Genomic DNA, 20,197 nt, shown 5'->3' on the forward strand with positions numbered 1-20,197 from the left:
TCTGTACTTTAACTTAAGTACAATGTCAGCTGGTAAGTTATATGATGTTTCAAATTTGTATCGATACTTTTTTTATGTAAGCTAACGATAATAATGTAATGTTACATCACTCTTTTCCGTTGTCTAATAAATTTGATGACGACGAAGAAGAAGGAGCGAAAGCCCATTGGCTAAGATTCTTGTTCCGGAAGGTGACGAAGAACGTTCTGGCGGGTTCGTGTTTCGCGCTCAGCACTTGTTCATAACAACTGTCTGCAGGAGCAGCTGAGAGGCCGGCCAGCAGAACAACACTTTATCCACAAATAACAGCTACTATTTGTGTATTTTTTCTTTTTTGGGGGGCTGTGCTCTCTACCAGAGACCTTAATCATGCACGTGATCAAGCGAGGTAAAGTCCCACTCATCCTTCAAGTACATGTTCATTTGCGATATATATAGTCAAAAAAAATTAAAATTTTAAGGCTAATATAAGTGTAACTACTATTTCTGTATTGTTCTTATCAAAACTACAATGATGGCAAGTCTACAAAACAAACATTTATTGACCTTTATCGTGTTGCAATGTCTACACGTAAAGAGAAGAATGTAAATCTGTTGAGTTCATTTGAAGTATTGGATAAGGTCGCAGAATTATTCCCTGTGTGTTATTATATTGACTTTTCCAACTACATAACTTAATTTTTGAGAATATTTGTTTATATTGGCAGCCGACTAGCTGTTCTCTTTGTTCACTCAAAGTTGGCGCCAACCGCTTTATTAACTAGGTCATAACTTGTAATGCTAAAAATACATAATCGTGACGTTACAGGTTATACTAGCTTAAAGTTGTTATGCCACACTCACGAGCAGCATATTTTTATGCACATTTCATGTCTTTATTTGCTGTTCATATCATGTCCATGTATTCTTTATTATGGGTGTTATTATATTTTACTTTTTAAATGGGTCATTTTTATTTATCTGATGTTTTTGTTTTTCTTGTCTCAGATGGGCGCCAGGAGCGTGTTATGTTCGACAAAATCACATCACGCATCCAGAAACTTTGCTATGGACTCAACTCTGAATTTGTCGATCCTGTAAGTTATGAAAATGCTTCAAAACATCTTAAATTTTACACCCTTTGCATGGTCAACCATTGCCTAGTCCAGGGGTTTTCAATCTTTTAGATCAGGTATGGGCAACTTCGGTCCTGGTCACTGTCCTACAGAGCTTCAACCCTAATCAAACACACCTGAACAAGCTAATCAAGGTCCTCAGGATTACTAGAAAATTACAGGCAGGTGATTTATTTAATTTCTTTAAGGGTTGGAGCTAAACTCTGTAGGACAGTGGCCCTCCAGGACCGAAGTTGGCCATCCCTGTTTTAGATGCTGCGGCCCCCAAATATGATTTTCCCTGTGCAAGGAACCTTTTTCTAAGGCATGTTTATAAAAGCTTCTTGGATGACCTAATTAAACTGAGACCTAATTCTGGCTTTATCTAAGCCCTGTCTGTGAAACCAGGCCTTAGCCATTCATCAAACAATACATTCATAACAGGCCACTTCCAACTTCTGTTAGAAGAGCCAACGCCCTTGTAAAATTTAAACAGTCTGTCCTGGCCACCCTCAAACATAATGCTTAGAAACTTGCATAACATCCTGTTCTCTCTAGGTCTTCCTTAAGTCATTTTATTAAAAAAGCATCTTCCAAGAAACTAAATGTAAAGCTCTGACCCTAAGTTGCATGGTTTTGCTTTGCAGACTCAGATCACAATGAAGGTGATTCAGGGCCTTTACAGTGGCGTGACCACAGTAGAGCTGGACACCCTGGCTGCTGAGATCACTGCCACCCTCACCACCAAACACCCTGACTATGCCATCCTAGCAGCCCGCATCGCTGTGTCCAACCTGCACAAAGAAACTAAGAAGGTCTTCAGTGGTGAGTGCCCATGTATCACCCGTTTCATGTCAATGTGGCACTTCACAATCTATAATGAATTAATACCTTTAATTTGCTTGCTTGCCTCCAATCATAGATGTTATGGAGGACCTCTACAACTATGTGAATCCCCTGAACAGCCGCCACTCGCCTATGATTTCAAAAGAAACCCTTGATATTGTTTTGGCCAACAAAGATGTAAGTATGATATGCACGTTTCTCTTACTTTTTTTTTCTTTCTTTTTTTTAGTCACATTTTGGGTTAAGTATTTGTAATTAATGTGTTTTTTCCTTATTTCCATAGCGCCTCAACTCAGCCATCATATTTGACCGTGATTTCTCTTACAACTTCTTTGGCTTCAAGGTAATGAGAGAATATGTAAAAAAAATAAACACTAATGCTTGCCTGAAAGTCATTTTGTGGTGTTAATCTCATTCTTTAACATTTCTTTTAGACATTGGAGCGCTCGTATCTGCTGAAGATCAATGGAAAGGGTTAGTTAAATGAAATCCACTGTATGCAAATAAAATGGTCAAATGATGACAGGAAATGGAGAAGTAGGGCTGTGATGGTGGCAGTTTTTTTTTTTTTACCACCGTGGTGGTAATGGACCAACTACTGGCAGTGGTTGGGGGTTGGGGGGGGATCTATCTATCTCTATACATACATACATACATACATACATACATGCATCCGTCAGTGAAACAATGCCCTACTGGCTTAAATGTATGGGCTCGTGTACCTCTCTCATTCTGCATGAATCCAAATGTTTCTGTGGCTGCGCTGTAACATTTAATTGCTAACCTTTTATTTCTTTGTGCTTCACTTGTCATAATGGTCACGTAAAACAGCATTCACATACTGAAAAAGTGTTTTGGCGTATTAAAGCTGGTGCTACTTGGCCACCATGTTGCGGTTGTCAAATTTACCGGCACAGCCCTAATGGAGAGAACAGGGAAAAAATAGAAAACCGTAAAGAAAAGACCAAAATAAGAAGTGGTAGATTGCATTTTTTAAATTAAGGAAATGAAAGTGAGGTGAAGAAGAACAAAGAGACTGACCTGAATAGAAAATGTTCCTGTGACACCGTGACCACTTCTGTTTTCAGTCGCTGAGCGCCCACAGCACATGCTGATGAGAGTGTCCGTGGGCATCCATAAGGAGGACATTGCAGCCGCTATTGAAACCTACAACCTGCTGTCTGAGAAGTGGTTCACTCATGCTTCTCCTACACTCTTTAACGCTGGCACCAACCGGCCACAGCTCTCCAGGTGAGCACCAGGAAAACAGTCACTATACAGCAATCAGACACAAGGGGGCAGTTTTTCAAAACAAATGTTTTCCTATTTGCTGTTTGCAAAGTCCGTAGACTACTGTATGCGTAATACAAGCAACTTCCTTTTGTCAAATGTCTAGTTGCTTCCTGCTTGCTATGAAAGATGACAGTATTGATGGGATCTATGACACACTGAAGCAGTGTGCCCTCATCTCTAAGTCTGCCGGAGGTATCGGGGTGGCAGTGAGCTGCATTAGAGCCACTGGCAGCTACATCGCAGGGGTGAGCTTTCTTCATCCTCTGCTTTAGATTCATTCCCATGGTACTTTCAAATTAAGCAGTTGGGTTTACTTAATGTCTTTTGTCATTTAGACAAATGGCAACTCAAATGGCCTGGTTCCTATGCTTCGTGTCTACAACAACACAGCTCGCTATGTGGACCAAGGAGGAAATAAGGTAAGGCATTTTACGTGTGATAATTAAGGGGGGTTAAGTTTGGCTTCAATTACTGATGTTTTCTGTCCTCTTCACTCAGAGACCAGGAGCTTTTGCCATGTACCTGGAGCCCTGGCATTTTGACATTTTTGACTTCCTAGAGCTCAAAAAGAATACTGGAAAAGAGGAACAGAGAGCTAGAGATCTGTTTTACGCCCTCTGGATCCCTGATCTGTTCATGAAGAGAGTGGAGACCAATGGGGTGAGCACACTTTAAACTTAAATACATTATTTGATATATCTAAAACATAGATGTCTTCATATCTTTCTATTCATCAAAGAATCCTGGAGAAAAAAAATATTGTTTCCACTAATATTAAGCAGCACAACCTTTTTCAACATTAAGAAGTTTCTTGACTTACGCAGCAAATTGGAATGCTTTTTGAAGGATCATGTGACACTAATGATGCTAAAAAATTAGCTTTACCATCACAGAAATTTGTTGAAAATCTATAAAAATAGAAAACGTCTTTTGTAATGCTGTAATACTTCACAATATTAATGTTTTACTGCATTTTTAATTAATAAATGCAGCCTTGGTGAACACGAGACTTCTCTCTAAAACATTACAAAATTTTACAGATCCCAAATTTTTTGAATGGTTGTTTATGTATACAAAACCAATATATAAACTATCCAATTTAGTTCAAATGCTTCATTTTAAGAACAAAAACTCATATGTGGCTCCTCCCATCCCATGTAGGACTGGTCTCTGATGTGCCCCAATGACTGTCCTGGGCTGGATGAGTGCTGGGGAGAGGAATTTGAGAAGCTCTACACAAGGTGTGAAAATATTAATTCTACTACTGTAAAACTATGAAAGTCATTGTTTATTAATCATTCAGTGATCTTTTGTTTTAGTTATGAGCAGGAGGGCAAAGCTAAGCGTGTGGTGAAAGCTCAGCAGGTGTGGCATGCCATCATTGAGTCTCAGACAGAGACCGGCACACCCTACATGCTTTACAAGGACGCCTGCAACCGCAAGAGCAACCACCAGAACCTGGGCACCATCAAATCCAGTAACCTGTGCACAGAGATAGTGGAGTACACCAGTCACGATGAGGTAGGGCGAGTGCAGAATACCTATACAAAGTATTATAATATAGCTTACTGTCAGTCACATGACATGTTGACTCTATTGGAAAGTGCATTCATGAAGAACCAAACTCTCTTGTAGGTGGCTGTCTGCAACCTGGCATCCATTGCACTTAACATGTACGTCACCTCAGAGCGAACGTTTGACTTCAAGAAGTTGGCCTCTGTTACAAAGGTCATTGTGAGGAACCTGAACAAAATCATCGATATTAACTACTACCCAGTGAAAGAGGTGAAGTGCTGTTTATTCTGTTTTAGCCATCCTGCATTATTGTAATCGCTGCAGAGTTTGATCGTCTCTCTCAATCGACAGGCAGAGAACTCCAACATGCGCCACAGGCCCATCGGTATTGGTGTTCAGGGTCTGGCTGACGCCTTCATTCTCATGCGCTTCCCCTTCGAGAGCGCAGAGGCTCAACTCCTCAACACACAGATCTTTGAGACCATCTATTACGCTGCCTTGGAGTCCAGCTATGAGCTGGCTGCGGAGCTTGGACCGTATGAAACCTACCCTGGGTCTCCTGTGAGCAAGGGCGTAAGTTAGATGTTATAGTTTAAGGAAATCTGATATTAGTTGAGATTTCTAGAGCTCTAATTGTTCCTGGTGTGATTTCACAGATCCTGCAGTATGATATGTGGGAGAAGACACCTACAGACCTGTGGGACTGGGCGGCACTCAAGGAGAAGATCGCAAAGTTAGTAATTGCTTATTCATAATCCAAAAAAATCCTAGACAACCTGGAAATGTCAGGGAATTAAAAAATCTGTCACTGGAAAATGTTTAAAATTATTATATTTAAGTAATAATAATTTGAATTTATTAAAAAAAATATATGGATACATTTAATGCAAAAGCTTTTTCATGCACTGGTAAATTAAGATTTTGGGATATTTGGCTTTTTATAATGTTATTTCAAACTTGTTTAATTTTTACAGCTTAATTCCTATCTATATTGTAAAGGTTTAACTGGTGGATTTGTTCATATATCATTTGCCTGATTTTTTTTAAATATTTTTTGAATATATTTTGTCTTTTGGCTCTGACAGTATTTTCTCATTTATGGAATGATTGAAAAGATAAATCCAAAATCCCTTCTTTAAAATCCTTTAACTCTAATGTCAACAAAATGAAACCATTTTGAACCTGATCCAATGTTCAGGAAATTAATACAAATGAGTGCATGTTTAATTAGATAATACCACTATACTGCGGAGATAGCGAGTCAGCATCGTCAATATTTCGTAAATGATTATAATTAATAAATACTTAAAATATCTCCTTGCTATTTTTTCCCAGACATATTCATAATCATTACTTTTGCTGGTGCTTCAGGGCAATATTTATCTGGAATAGGCTATATTACACCTATGTATGAAACGCTCATTTTATTTTAGTATTCTCAGTATTTAACGAATGAAATGTGTGATTAGTCGACTAATGGCTTGCATGAATGACTAGTCGACTAGAAAAATCTTTAGTCGGGGGCAGCCCTAATATTTATAAATATAGATATGCACATATTTATTATTGTTTTTCTCCCTAGGCATGGTGTGCGTAACAGTCTGCTGCTGGCTCCCATGCCCACTGCTTCCACAGCTCAGATCCTGGGCAACAACGAGTCAATCGAGCCCTACACCAGCAACATCTACACACGCAGAGTTCTGTCTGGAGAGTTTCAGGTGGGCTTGGCGTTACAGTGACCGTTTGCAAGATAAACTGATGTCTTTGTACATCATTAACTAGTGGGTTTCGTTTACCTCTAGATCGTGAACCCACATCTTCTCAAAGACCTCACAGAAAGAGGACTCTGGAACGAGGAAATGAAAAACCAGCTAATTGCTCAGAACGGATCCATCCAGGTTAGTTGGCATTTCCAATTCAGATTACTTTTTTGTTTTTCGCTTTATCACTTTCTAAATGTCCTCCTTTTTGCAGAGCATTCCCACAATACCAGATGACCTGAAGGAGCTGTATAAGACGGTGTGGGAGATCTCTCAAAAGACTATCTTAAAGATGGCTGCAGATCGAGGAGCCTTCATTGACCAGAGCCAGTCCCTCAACATTCACATTGCTGAACCCAACTATGGCAAACTGACCAGCATGCACTTCTACGGCTGGAAGCAGGTAAACTAGATACTTCATGAGCCTTGGAAGTTTAGGAATTAAGAGTTGATCGATAAATAGTACGTCTCCTTCTCTCCACAGGGTCTTAAAACAGGAATGTACTACCTGAGAACTAAACCAGCTGCCAATCCCATCCAGTTCACTCTGAACAAAGAGAAACTGAAGGAGACGCAGAAAAGTACGAGCAGTGAGGAGGAAGCCAGAGAAAGAGAACGCAACATAGCCGCTATGGTGTGCTCGCTGGAGAACCGGGACGAGTGTGTGATGTGCGGTTCATAAACTGAACTCTGCTGTCAGCGAGGATCATTAGCATGGTTAACAATTTGCCTCTTGTACAGTATTAAACCTTTTATAATGGGCATAGAGAATAATTAATATGAATAATAATATACTTTTCCATCTGTGTACAATAACAATAAAGAATTTTGGTAAGATCAAACTTTGTTCGGATTTATGAAAAGAGGTTTTGGAGCCATTTTGAATATGATCCTGGTAATTTATAGTGTAATGTTTGTTTTGTTTAGCTTTGATCAAATAAAATGCTGAAAAAGTCTTGATAATTTTTTTTTTTTACGTACATTTGAACACTAGTTGATGATTTTGTTGCCTGATGTAATTCCACCAGCATTACCCTTAGTGAAGTAACTGGTCATATATTCGTATGGTTATGGGAACAGGTGTGACGTTCCAGTAGAGGTGCTTGGGGAGGGTCTGAGGCTGCAGGTGACTGGGTAATGAATAGTCATGGAGGCCTCATGGGAGAAGCAGCTGTGTCACAAACAGCAGGTGTTGAACAAGCTGCAACATGTGCATGAGGTCTCTGGGGTTATAAATGTGTTCTCGTGCACCTCTCGAACTATGGCTGCATGTACGGATTCAGGGTTTTGAGATTCATTTACATACATTTATATTAAAGCAATTACTGTACTTCAAGGGAGATTTATTGTTTATTTTAATGACAGAAATAAAATATTTTAATTTCAAAGACCAAGAAGCCAGAATGCCTCTCAGAGTACATTATATATACAGTATATATATCCAGTGGCACCAAAAAATATTTGTCACTTTAAAAAGTTTGAGGTCATTGTGAGTTTTGAAAGAAGTCTCTTATGGTCACCCAGATTGCATTCATTAAAAAAAAAGAAAAACAGTAATACTACAATTTAAAAGAATGGTTTTCTATTTATATTTTAAAATGTCATTTATTATTGTGCTGGCAATTACTCCAGTCTTCAGTGTCACATGATCCTTAAGAAATTATTCTAATATGCTGATTTGAGGCTCAAGAAACATTTCTTATGATCAGTGATGAAAACAGTTGTGCTGCTTAATATTTTTGTGGAAACTGATACTTTTTCCCGGATTCTTTGATGGACAGAAAGTTGTAATATATTTGTTTATGTAAAATTATGTTTGTGTAACGTTGCAATTGATTTTACTGTCACTTTTGATCAATTTAATGCATCATTGCTGACTAAATGTATACATTTCTTTAAAAAAATAAATAAAAAATCTTACAGACCCCAAACTTTTGACCAGTACAGCAGAACAAGTGAAACAACCTTTAAAATGATTTAAAAAAAAATTGTTTTGTTCTAAACTAAACGTACTTCCTGGCAGTAAAATGAAAATGTTCGTAGATAATGTGATGAACTACACCTGTGTGAACGGATTTCGTTCACTAAAAGTTACTTTTGAGAAAAGCTAAACGCACTAGCATAAATTGTTTTCAAATGTAACCCTAACATTAAGACATTTTCAGTGACAAATGTGTCCAAATACTTTCTGTTGCCACTGTAACAAAGCATTTTATTATCTTAAAAAAAACTGAAACAATGCTTTCAAACTAGGTTTATGGCTCTCACGAGCTAGTTGTTTTGAACTAATCTTAGAAAAACGGATTGCCGTCATTAAGGGCTACTAGCTGAGGGTTCAAATTCTTGAGAACCAAAACCAGTGTCTTGGGAGTCATCGCTGCCGGCTGGAGATGAAGCTTTGTTTCCACTGAAAGTGAAATTCTTCTCTAGCTTTTCCTCAATCCTCTTTGCTAAAAGACTCACTAGGCTTGTCTGGCTCATGTCAAACTTAATGCCCTCATTGACGACTTCAACTACATCCACATTAATATCTTCTGTCGTTCCATTGTTTTCCTCAACCTCTCCGTTTCCCTCTGTCTCAGCTTCATTTAGATCTGATCCTCCTGTTGCCTCATCTGTATTCAATTCCTCTATATTATCTTTGGCTTTCTCTGTCATCGCCTCATCTTCTCTTTTTCCACTGGCTTCACTCTCTACGTCTGAATGGGACTCTACATCTATGACTGTCTCACTTGTATTCTCTGTATCTGTATTCTTCTCAGCACCCTCCTCCTCCATGCTAATCTCGATGACCTCATCAGTTCCTGTCTCACTGCTTTGCTCTTCATTTGACTTCCCGTCTGCCTCTGTGTCAGTGGTCGGTGACTCCTGCACGTCTACAGTCTCTTCACGCTTCTCTTCTACAGTCTCCGCTTGTTCTTCATGGTGTAATGGTGCATAGTGTTCCTCATGCACAGGAGCAGTCTTTCTCTCGTCGCTGTTGAAGCCCTTGAAGTTGTTTTTGGCTCCGATGATGTACTTCCCCAGGAAAGAAGAGCCTCCTGATGGGTCCGCTTTGGAGTGGTCTGAGTAGTCAAACATGTCCGTGTGAATCTGTTTCATTTCTGAGTGTAGCTGGCTGATCACTTTACTCAGCTCTGTGATCCTGTTCCCAACATCTACAAGAAAGACATTCCAGATCATTTCAGCATTTTCAATGCATGGCCTCAGCAAACTTCCAAAGGGGCCTCAAGATTACTTAAAATAAAACAAAAACCACATTCAAAACTTTCAGAGAGCAGTTTTATTTCCAGTGTTAATGTGTTTCCTGTTTCGGGGTCATGTCGGAATTACCGTGATTATTAGATTTCAACTTTGTAAATACTTTCACATCTTTGTACGGCTCATATTTACTTTTGTAAACTGAATCTTTTGAGAGCTTCATACCACCTGACGGCTGCAATATAATGCGTAAATACTCAAAATAGTGGCCGTTTCACCTGTAAAACATAGTTCATTAATTATCTCCTAATATTTCTGTTTAATAACTATTATTGACTATTCTTAAAGGGGTTACTTCACCGATTAGCATTAAGCTTTGAATCAGTAGAAACCCGGTAGTATTTTCGAATGACCATGCTTCCCTCCCTCATGTCCCCCTGAGACCAGAGATTTCTGTATTTGTGTCTGGAAAAAAAAACTTAATTTTTTGGCCAGAGGCTAGAGTCTACAGCCAGTAGTAGGAGCTCGTTCCGCATGTTTTCAACCCGCCCATAGGGGGTGGGATAATAATAATAATAATTCATTACATTTATATAGCGCTTTTCTCGGCACTCAAAGCGCTTTACATGGAAGGGGGGAATCTCCTCAACCACCACCAATGTGCAGCATCCACTTGGATGATGCGACGGCAGCCATATTGCGCCAGAACGCCCACCACACACCAGCTTACTGGTGGAGAGGAGACAGTGATGAAGCCAATCAGTATATGAGGATGATTAGGAGGCCATGATGGACAGAGGCCAAGGGGCAAATTTGGCCAGGATGCTGGGGTTACACCCCTACTCTTTCGAAAGACATCCTGGGATTTTTAATGACCACAGAGAGTCAGGACCTCGGTTTAACGTCTCATCCGAAGGACGGTGCTCTTTTGGCAGTATAGTGTCCCCATCACTACACTGGGGTGTTAGGACCCACACAGACCACAGGGTGAGCACCCCCTGCTGGCCTCACTAACACCTCTTCCAGTAGCAACCTGGTTTTCTCAGGAGGTCTCCCATCCAGGTACTAACCAGGCTCAGCCCTGCTTAGCTTCAGTGGGCAACCAGTCTTGGGCTACAGGGTGACATGGCTGCTGGCTGGATCTCACGATAAAATAGTTTCGAGTCAACTAGTAGCCTAGTTGTATCATTTCTTCCGATACTGCCCTCTGTAACTGGTAGGCGTGGCTTGGGAGTGGCCTCGTAGAGCAGCGAAGCAAGTGCATTCTGGGAGTTGTTGTCTTTCATCCACATGAGCCAAAAAAAAAATTCTGGCTTTTCTCAGTCTAGAAGGCACCAACTTCTAAAATAATTTCACATTTCTACTACATAAATGACCCAATTTAAATACACATTCATCTTTCCAGCGGTGAAATATCCCTTTAATGTCTTAGTAATGCAAAATGAATATAATATAAATAAACGAAAGACATACAATGCAGTTTAACGTAGCTAGCACAGAGTAACTATAATAACTAATGCATAAAGTCCTGTTCACGATTTCACGGTTTTTGTAGTTTACACGGAGACGATAACAGTATCATTTTCAGGAACTTGCACTTTTAAACCCATTTTCAAAAAGTTTGCATTTTCAGGCCTCCAGAATGCTGTTGTCGTGTAAATGAAACGCATTAAATGCCAAAACGCATTAAATGTTTTCCATTTTTAGTTGAAAATGGTGTTGTGTAAACGGCCCCTTAGTCAGTTGTAGTTGGTACTGGGGGGGTACCAACTACAAGAGAGCAATTGATTGGATCAAAAAACTGCATGGCCCTGCGGTCAAGATGAATTATCAATATATGGAGAAGTTGGTACATTAAAAATGTGTGCTAAAAGTACATTTTACAAGTACACTAGCATAGAGACAACTAACAGACTAAACTAATCCGATCCAATGGATGGGGTCAATAACAAAACATGATGAACAGATTTAAAAACACCTTGTCTTACCTTTGCGTTTGGCTTCTTCAAACTCTCTCCTGGCAGATTCGATATAGCGCTGAACCAGAGCACGAATGACCTGCTGTCTGTAGGGAATCCGGGTCTCTCCTGAGCCTGCGTCAGGGGGCATCTTCAGTGTTGCATTTCAAACAAAGCAAATGGAAGCTTGGGTTTTATTCAACATGCTGCACAGTAATGTATTTTCTAATCTTGAAAGAAAAGAGTACCATAGACGTGAGCGGAGGATAGTCTTGAGTAGAGTTACAGTTGAAGCAGCAGCAGCAGATCCGTCTGAAAATTCCTCTTAAATATAAAGGGAAAAAACACTAGGATTAAAATGAATACGATTACGATTTGTTTAAAATAAACACTTAAAAAGTGCCACTTGAAAATAAAATAATGGAATAAAATATCAATTTGTTTGAAATACTTAAAAAAGTGCCACTTAAAAATAAAATAATGGAATAAATTATCAGTTTATTAATTTATCATTTAAAAAATGCAAATAAATCTATCACTTGACTAATAAATAGTGGCATTTAAAAAGCCATTTATTTAATGAATGGTTTAAAAGTTAAATGTAACAATTAATTAATCACTTTTTTTCCCAAATTTGACATACTGTAAATAGCTTTAAATAACGTATTTTAAATTTAGTTATATATAATAATAAATAATACATTAAAAAACCCCTTTTCAGATTAACAAATAGCTGTTGATTTAATTGTTGTATTTTACATGTAGTTAAATATAATAATAATAAATAGTACATTAATAAATCACTTTTTAAAATGATGAATAAATAGAAATATTTCAAAGTTTATTTAATGCATTTTATAATGTGTTTTTTTTAAGTGAAACTAAAAAAATAATACATTAAATTATTTTAGATGCAACTTTTAAATTTAAGTTTAAATTTAAAAAAAATGTGTGTCCTTGTGCTGATTCTTTTATTTTATTGTGGAATATAAGTTTTTTTTTATTTAATATAAAAACTTTAATATACATTTTATAAGTGGAACTCCTAGTCCTTAATAATGGACTCAATCAAATAAGAAAATGAGCAACCTTAAAAGATAGAAAGCGGCCTTTGGAGAGGGGATGATGTTGAAGGGGACAGGCATAGTCAGTCCTTCTCTGAAGTAAGTCAGGTAGAGCTTTGAACGGGCAAATTTCCACTCAACATCAGCATCATCCTACAGGGATGAACAGTTTAAGTCAAACACCAAGCCTGCATTTTTACTGTACACGTTACATCAGGGTCAGTTCCTCCAGTTTACCTCAATTTTCTGAAAAGAGTTGGTGATCATGGCAATGAGCATGTTTAGAAGGACAATGACAATGATCAGGGTGTAGATGCCATAAAGGATTCTGCCAACAAACTCAGCCAAAACAAACTCAGGCATGTCCACATAGGTCTGGTCGGCCATACCAAACATTGTCCAGAAGAGGAAGCTGAAGGTTTCATTTAATCTGTGAATGAAAATAGATGTGGCGTCGTTCCATTTGGAAGATTATCTCAAAATTCTGCTCATTGATTCGATTTCTGCAGCTGCTCAGAACTTGAAGCTAATGTTCATGCAAGGTTCTTTCAAAGCTATAAACAAGCATTCCTCTAGTAAAGTTAATAGAACCTTCGTTCAATTATCTGGTATTATTAACTTATTAGCAAAATGTTCTAAGAACATATTTGTGTTAGCTGGGAAATACCTTCCAAGATTAGGGGAGATGGTAAATGGGACATAGACATTGTTGATGCCACACAGGAAGGCGGTTCCAATGATCACCAAAATGAACATAAATCTGGAGAGAAAAAGAAGCATCTTGAACAAAGAGCACCAGAATGTGCTTCTCAAGATACTATTATTCTTTATAATCAACATGACAAGGTCTTGTCGCAGCCGAATACCTCATCATGTCGTCAATCATCTTTCCAATGGAGATCTGCAGGGTACCTAGAGACTCGTGTGCTGGCAGGATGTAGGCCAAGCGAGTGAAACTCAGCATGCTGGTCACTGCAAACAGCACCTCAGCGATGAACTGGGGATCCTCCTGATGCCACTGATCACGCACTGTAAAGCCACAAATACGTTACTGCAGTAAGCCAGTCAGATGCCATATTGAAGGCTAAATTGTGATGCTTAATAAAGTATTTTCTCTCACAAGTGTTGCTGAAGTAGACACACTCATCCTGGTTGTCGGGTAACTGGCAGAGGAAGTGGACCTTGAGCATGATGACCACTCTCAGGGCGAATGAAGCCAGGTACATGCTGAGAACCATCACATCCAGACAGTTCCACCAGTCCAGGAAGTAAGACCTCAAGCCCTCGATCCAAACCTCCTTACACTCGAACCAGAAGAAACCTGTTTTAAATGATTAATGATTACTAAATTGTTGTTTTGTAATGCTCAAAAAATGACCCTGCAGCAATATAAATGCAGAACTATATTTACTTTACAAGTGAGTGTACACATCTTAATCAAAATGGTTTTCAAATATACAGTATATCAAAAAGAAAAAGATTATTTTGGGGGGAAGTCACACCACATGACATTTTACAACCTGAACTAACCTTGACTTAAAGGGTCACCCAAAAATGAAAATTCGGTCATTAATTACTCACTCTTGTGTCGTTCCAAACCCATGAGACTTTTGTTCATCTTTGAAACACAAATGAAGATCTTTTTATGAAATCTGAGAGATTTCTGTCCCTCCATTGACAGTCTACGCAACTACCACTTTCACACTTCAAAAGGTTCATAAAGAGATCGTAAAGAAAATTTGAAAGATAAACCGCTTGATTCATATGGATTAGTTTTAAGATATCTAGGCTGTCAATGGAGGGACAGAAAGCTCTCAGATTTCATTCAAAATATCTTCATTTGTGTTTCGAAGACGAACGAAAGTCTTACAGGTTTGGAACGGCATGAGGGTGAGTAATTAATGACAGAATTTACATTTTTGAGTGAACTATCCCTTTAAAAAGATTTATTGATCTTGTCAATAATAATTTTCTTTTATGTTTCTTTTCCTGCATGTTTCTGCATGATGGTTGGACCATATGACTTTGATTTGGAGGACACAATTTAATAAATATTAATAACCAGCTTTATTCAGATCTTTTTTTTCCTTAGAAATACAGTAAAAATAAAATATCATGCCTAATACTTTTAATCGTTTTTTTTACTTTTTTATTACACTTTTTTTTATTATGATATCAACAGTTGTATCACTCTTACATTTTTTAACTTTATGCAAATGTTTGTGTTTTTTGCGCAGTCTGGTATACTTATGAATGTTAGTGTATACTCATAGTTTTTATGCTATTCAGGTATATGTATTTTTTTTAATTAACTTTTTGAGTTAACTTTATTGGATGTAATGTGGTAAAAAAAATTAAGATAAAAGTAAATAGGTCTGTCTCTGTATTTTTCTAAGAAATGTTCCACTATAATGTGTGCGAGCTCTACTCCTTGTTGAACTTTGATGTTTTTTGAGCTTACACACCATAGTAATTTTTATCTACACACTTTTTCAGTATTTGGCGCGGACGTTCAACGGCCTTTCGGCTGGTTTCGTTGTTTTTGAATACAGAAATTTCAACTATGAGCATATGCTTATTATCATTGTATGTATACATTGCATTTTATTGTATTTTTGTATACATTTTGAATAAATGTTTTGTAAACATTTCATGTGTAATGCTCAAAAATTAAGTTGAAGATCTTGCATAAAAATGAATCTAGTACTGTATTCCAATCAATTTCTCATAAGCATTTTTCGAGAAGTGTGTTTCCTGGGACCTACCAACCACCCAGACCATGTGGAAAGAGCTGTGCAGGATGGTGTGCTGACGAGAGGCAAAGCTGTCCCGATACACCTCCATGGCAATGGATTCCCCCAGTAGCGTGATCAGGAACCACATATATGAAGCCGAATGGAGGAGGAATTTAATCACTGGGATCTTTATAGTCTTCCCCATCTGAGAAGACAAACATTAGACCACAACATGGTTTACATGTTAGTCGAAAAAGCCTGTTAGAATAGTCCTGTGATGGACTAGCCATCTGTCCAGGGTGTTTCCCTGCCTTCAGCCCGAGACGCTGGGATAGAATCCAGCATCCTAGTGACCCTGTAGGACAAGCGTTTTGGAGAATGGATAGATGGATAGATGAAAGTCTCTTCACTATATTGCATCTACTCAATACAACTAGGTAACAATTTCTCAGTTTGTTTGGATAGATTTGATCCCATTTGTTGAGTAACAACTACCTAAATCTAACAGCTATGACACACAAAAAGAAATTAGGTTAAGTCTACCTAACATTTGTCAATACATAACACAATTAATTACTTATAACTTTTGGTTGTTATTTTACATTTAAAATAGCCTTTGTTGCTAGCGCAACAAACATTTGCAATAAACAAGAACTACAGCTATTACTCATTGTGTGGATCAACGTACGCTATTAATTCCTGTAGCCACTGACAACCTAACCACACAATCTACTCTTCGGTACAAAGCTAACCACAAAAACCAACATAATAGAAACTCTTTTAAATGACACTGGACATTAAACACTAACAGGTCTTTCACTACTCAAAAACACACAAAAAACACTTAAGTTGTGTCCCAAATGACGCACTATACACTTTGCACGTATACACTATGCACTTATACACTATGTACTTATGCACTATGTACTCAATCATGTAGTGTATTAATTCTATAAGGTTATTTTGTCATTCAACATTGGCATGAAGTGTCTAACATTACACACTCCGTTTTTCGGTTAATTAAGTGCATTATCCGGGTATTTAAAGTGCACTTTTCCTTTTCTGAAGTTTCCGAGTGTACCCACTCCTCGCACTATTTATACTACAAAACGGCATAGAATTCTGCATAAGTACGTGAATTGGGTTGCACCTTTATTTTCAACATTTACTCTCTGATCCAGCCATTTTCAAATCATGCTGGAAGCAAAAAATCTACTGCCCAGTTTCAGTTAATGCTACAAAAAAGATTTAGGTAGTCCGAACTCAAAAAATTCAGTAAACTTCAATTTTACATATTTAAGTAGATTTGACACAAATACATTTAGTGGAAACAAAATGCTTTAACTCATTTTAGATATGTAAATTTAACAAGCAACAAAAATAATATTTTATTAGAATATTTCAATATTTGGCAAACCTTTGACTTTGGTGCGATCCAGTAGATTAGGCAAAGGATAGGCATGGTCAGGAAGATACCCAAAGACACCAGAAGCTTCCACGCCGTTCTGCTGCCCCTCCAACCTGAAAGGTTCCCACACCAGATGGAGGAGAGCACCTGCTGGCAGATGGGGTGGGCTACAAACTGCAGAACAAACAAGAAGCCAATGGTTAGCCAAATACATGGATAAATATCAATGCAGTTTTTTCTTGCTCAGAGGTGTTAAAGCTCCTACTTGTTTTTGATTGTAGTTGACGGCAAGCCTCAAGCGAGCAAGGTTTGGAATGCCCTCCTCAAAGGCCTGCTGGTCCAGCTCGTCCTCGCTGTCCTCATCCTGATTCCCACAGCTGTTCAGGACGGTGGTGACCTCGCTTTGGTTCCGGCACATTCCAAGCAGCTCCACTGTAAATTCCTGGCACACCTGCTCGAGGCTAAGATACTGAGGCTGTATGAAGCAAAGGAGACAGTGGTTGTGAAAAATATGCCATTGTACAAATACAAGAGTGACCACTATAAAGAGAATGAAAATCTTTCAAGACACAGGTACTAATTTCTTAAAAATGTATTCTTTGTATTCATATTGGTTTCATATGGTTTTGAAAAACGTTTATATCATTTTCAAGAGAAAGTTAAAAAGTAATAACTTTAAGAATGTCATTACAAGCCTGCATTTATTTGATAAAAAAAAAACAGAAAAGAGCAGTAATATTGTGAAATATTATTACAATTTAAAATAATGGTTTTCTATTTTAATATACTTAAAAAAGAAAAAGATATATATATATATTAAAGAGGCTTCTTTCTTCATTATGATATCAAGGCAGTTGTATCACCCAAACATTTTTAGACTTTATTCTACTTAAAAAAAATATCAAAATCAATTTTAATACAGACAATTAAAGCTGATCATCAAAGTCCCTTTTTTTATGTATATTTGAATAAATGAATGGAAATGAGAGTCACATTATTGATCAGATTATGGAATGTTTTATATAATATATTCTAATTTCAGTTTGTAAATATTATCCATGTAGGATTTATCAACTTCTACTACAATGAAAAATATCTAAAAACCTCCTGGAAAAACACAAGCCCTGCTTTACTCAACCTTAAACTCAGGTTCCTTCATAGACAGCTTGCGGAGATCCCGGCTGAGTCGGAAGGCGCTGAGCATGGCATCTTCTGTGGTGATGGACAGGTAAGCACGGCTGGCAATACCTCGGTAGGTGTTGATACGGGACAACGAGAACTTGAGCAAATCGTATTGCCGTCCATTACTGCACTCCAGACATGCGCATGAGATTTTATGAGGCCAAGGAATTTCGTGACCTTTCTGATTGAGCATTGCTACAATTTCATACAGATCCTTCTGACAGGCCAGAGTCAATGGTGTCACTCCAGGGGCAAACTGGGAATCATCAATGGAGTGGTCAAAAATGGCCATGGCGAAAGAACGCACATCCATCTTGTTTCCCTTCTCTAGATCCAGCCGGTCCAGGAGGCGCTTGACCACACGAGGTTGGTTGGTGTCCACGGCCACCAGAAGAGCTTCGTGGATCTGCCGGAAGTCAAACTTGATCCCTTGGAGAAGGGTGTCCATGGTGTCCTCATTGCCCAGTCGGATGGACAAGTTCAGCGCTTCTCTCCATAGCCTGTCCTCGGAGTCGTCCAGCTGACGGATGATGCCGTCACCCGTCTTCAGCAGCGAAGAGACCATGTTTATGTTCCTCTCTCGGATGGCGCCGAGGAGCTCTGGAGGGAAGCGAAACTTCTTGTTCACAATCTCGCGCCATTGTTCTGGCTATTCAAAGGGGAGATAAAAAAAAAAACACATTTTAATACATGGTAACGCAATCTGTCAAACTGAAATGCGAGATTCTGTTTCACGGAGGTCTAGACGTCTGTCTGTTCTTCTACTATTTCACTGCTTCAAACACTGTCAGTTTAATTTTCTAAAAACTAAAGCATTACTATGCAATGTCACATTAAATGCTCATTTAAAAAAGATATAGTGTGGCACAAATGTCCAAGAGTCCATACTGAAAATGTGGGATTCAAACTCAAGTTTTAGGACTTTAGGATAGTAGTTCTCTTCTCAAAAAGGGAGCTGAGACTGACCAAGGGGCCACAAGATGGCTTAAAATTATTTCAAACAAGACAAAACAAGCTTTAAAATAAGACAAAATAGCTAAAAAATACACAAATCAAGATGCTAGCTGACATTTCTTATTTTAATTTGCTAATTTATTATTAATTTAATCAAAATGATTCTCATGATCTTGAAAATCTGAATATAGAAGGCAATTTTAAAAGTGATTTCTGGACCGGGAAAAGTCTAGAAAACGATGACTAGAGAAGTCACGTATATTTACTGGCAATAAAAAGTGTTAAACCTGAAAACATTCAGTTGTTGAAACATCTAGAATTTAATTATAGGGACATTATTATGCTGATAATAGAATTTGCAATAGAATGGGATAATTTTAATAAATTATAAAAATGTAAAATAGTATTTTTCCAATGTATATAGATATACACAAACTCATTCAAACTGCTGTATATATTTTGTATACCGTATATATAATTTTGCATGTCATAAAAACAGTCAGGAAAATTTACGTGTAAATAAAATGGTCAGATAGTCACATAACCTAAACTTCTATATAACAGATACAATTTCCAAAGACTTTGACACATGCTTAACTGAATAAACTCACAAAATAATTTCTCACAATGAACAATTTTTTATTTCTTACCGTGAGGTTTTCCATCTTCAGACACACCTGGGAAATAAATATTACAGTGGGCTTGTATCAATGGATGTCTCTCATGTCCACCGTATATAAAAAACAAACAAAGCAGCTTCAAAAGCCAGTTAGTAACGCTGTTTTATGAGGCTCTAATTCTGATCTGAAGAGAGTGATTAAGTTCACACTGGTTTGCCACCACTGAGGAGTCAACACACGGCTGAATGATTTCATTGTGAACGAACCAAATAACAGGTATAATTCCCCGAAGGACACGGCCAATTAAAAATGCAACTGTAACACTATGTTGCATCCCATTAGAGCTCACTAAGGACTTCTAAATTTCCACTCCCCCATCAGTGCACTTCCTCCTTTCAACACCTCTGGAAACATCAGGGCTCAACAATAAGGATGGCCCCATGACACAGGGTCAGTGTGAGAGCGTTTCAGGACAGCTGTTTGAAAATTTATTAGAGAAATTATTGTAATATAAATCTTTAATTTCTTATTTCAAATAAACACTTCTTTTGAACTTTCCACAAAAAT

At 38.0% G+C, this 20,197-nt stretch overlaps 2 protein-coding genes across 2 annotated transcripts; one reads left to right on the forward strand and one right to left on the reverse strand.

Moving 5' to 3' along the window:
- The first annotated feature begins 184 nt into the window (after window positions 1-184).
- rrm1 (ribonucleotide reductase M1 polypeptide) lies at window positions 185-7,350 on the forward strand. Its single transcript, XM_082140882.1, has 19 exons — window positions 185-388; window positions 988-1,076; window positions 1,742-1,919; window positions 2,017-2,117; window positions 2,224-2,283; window positions 2,375-2,414; window positions 3,029-3,191; window positions 3,337-3,478; window positions 3,569-3,652; window positions 3,732-3,893; window positions 4,395-4,474; window positions 4,553-4,754; window positions 4,869-5,018; window positions 5,100-5,321; window positions 5,405-5,481; window positions 6,331-6,466; window positions 6,551-6,646; window positions 6,723-6,911; window positions 6,993-7,350. The coding sequence occupies exons 1-19, from the start codon at window positions 370-372 to the stop codon at window positions 7,188-7,190; spliced, it is 2,388 nt and encodes a 795-aa protein (XP_081997008.1). The 5' UTR covers window positions 185-369; the 3' UTR covers window positions 7,191-7,350.
- A 118-nt stretch (window positions 7,351-7,468) lies between these two features.
- Window positions 7,469-20,195, reverse strand: trpc2b (transient receptor potential cation channel subfamily C member 2b). The gene is made up of 13 exons (XM_082140879.1): window positions 19,661-20,195; window positions 18,013-18,705; window positions 17,140-17,349; window positions 16,884-17,048; window positions 15,497-15,671; window positions 13,852-14,052; window positions 13,598-13,760; window positions 13,399-13,491; window positions 12,969-13,161; window positions 12,757-12,884; window positions 11,916-11,991; window positions 11,698-11,818; window positions 7,469-9,666 (listed from the first exon to the last, which is right to left on the reverse strand). The coding sequence occupies exons 1-13, from the start codon at window positions 19,673-19,675 to the stop codon at window positions 8,822-8,824; spliced, it is 3,078 nt and encodes a 1,025-aa protein (XP_081997005.1). The 5' UTR covers window positions 19,676-20,195; the 3' UTR covers window positions 7,469-8,821.
- Window positions 20,196-20,197: the final 2 nt, after the last annotated feature.

Source organism: Leuciscus leuciscus, assembly GCF_965113295.1.
Source record: "Leuciscus leuciscus genome assembly, chromosome: 16".
Taxonomy (NCBI): Eukaryota; Metazoa; Chordata; class Actinopteri; order Cypriniformes; family Leuciscidae; genus Leuciscus; species Leuciscus leuciscus.

Coding starts and splice junctions, on each gene's coding strand:
- trpc2b (XM_082140879.1), bottom strand. Junction 11,992..12,756: donor GCCGCTTTCTATCTTTTAAG/GTTGCTCATTTT, acceptor TTTATATTTAAG/AGGAATTTTCAGACGGATCT. Junction 9,667..11,697: donor TGAAGAAGCCAAACGCAAAG/GTAAGACAAGGT, acceptor TCTTTCTTGTAG/ATGTTGGGAACAGGATCACA.
- rrm1 (XM_082140882.1), top strand. Junction 2,284..2,374: donor ACAACTTCTTTGGCTTCAAG/GTAATGAGAGAA, acceptor CATTTCTTTTAG/ACATTGGAGCGCTCGTATCT. Junction 4,475..4,552: donor TTTGAGAAGCTCTACACAAG/GTGTGAAAATAT, acceptor CTTTTGTTTTAG/TTATGAGCAGGAGGGCAAAG.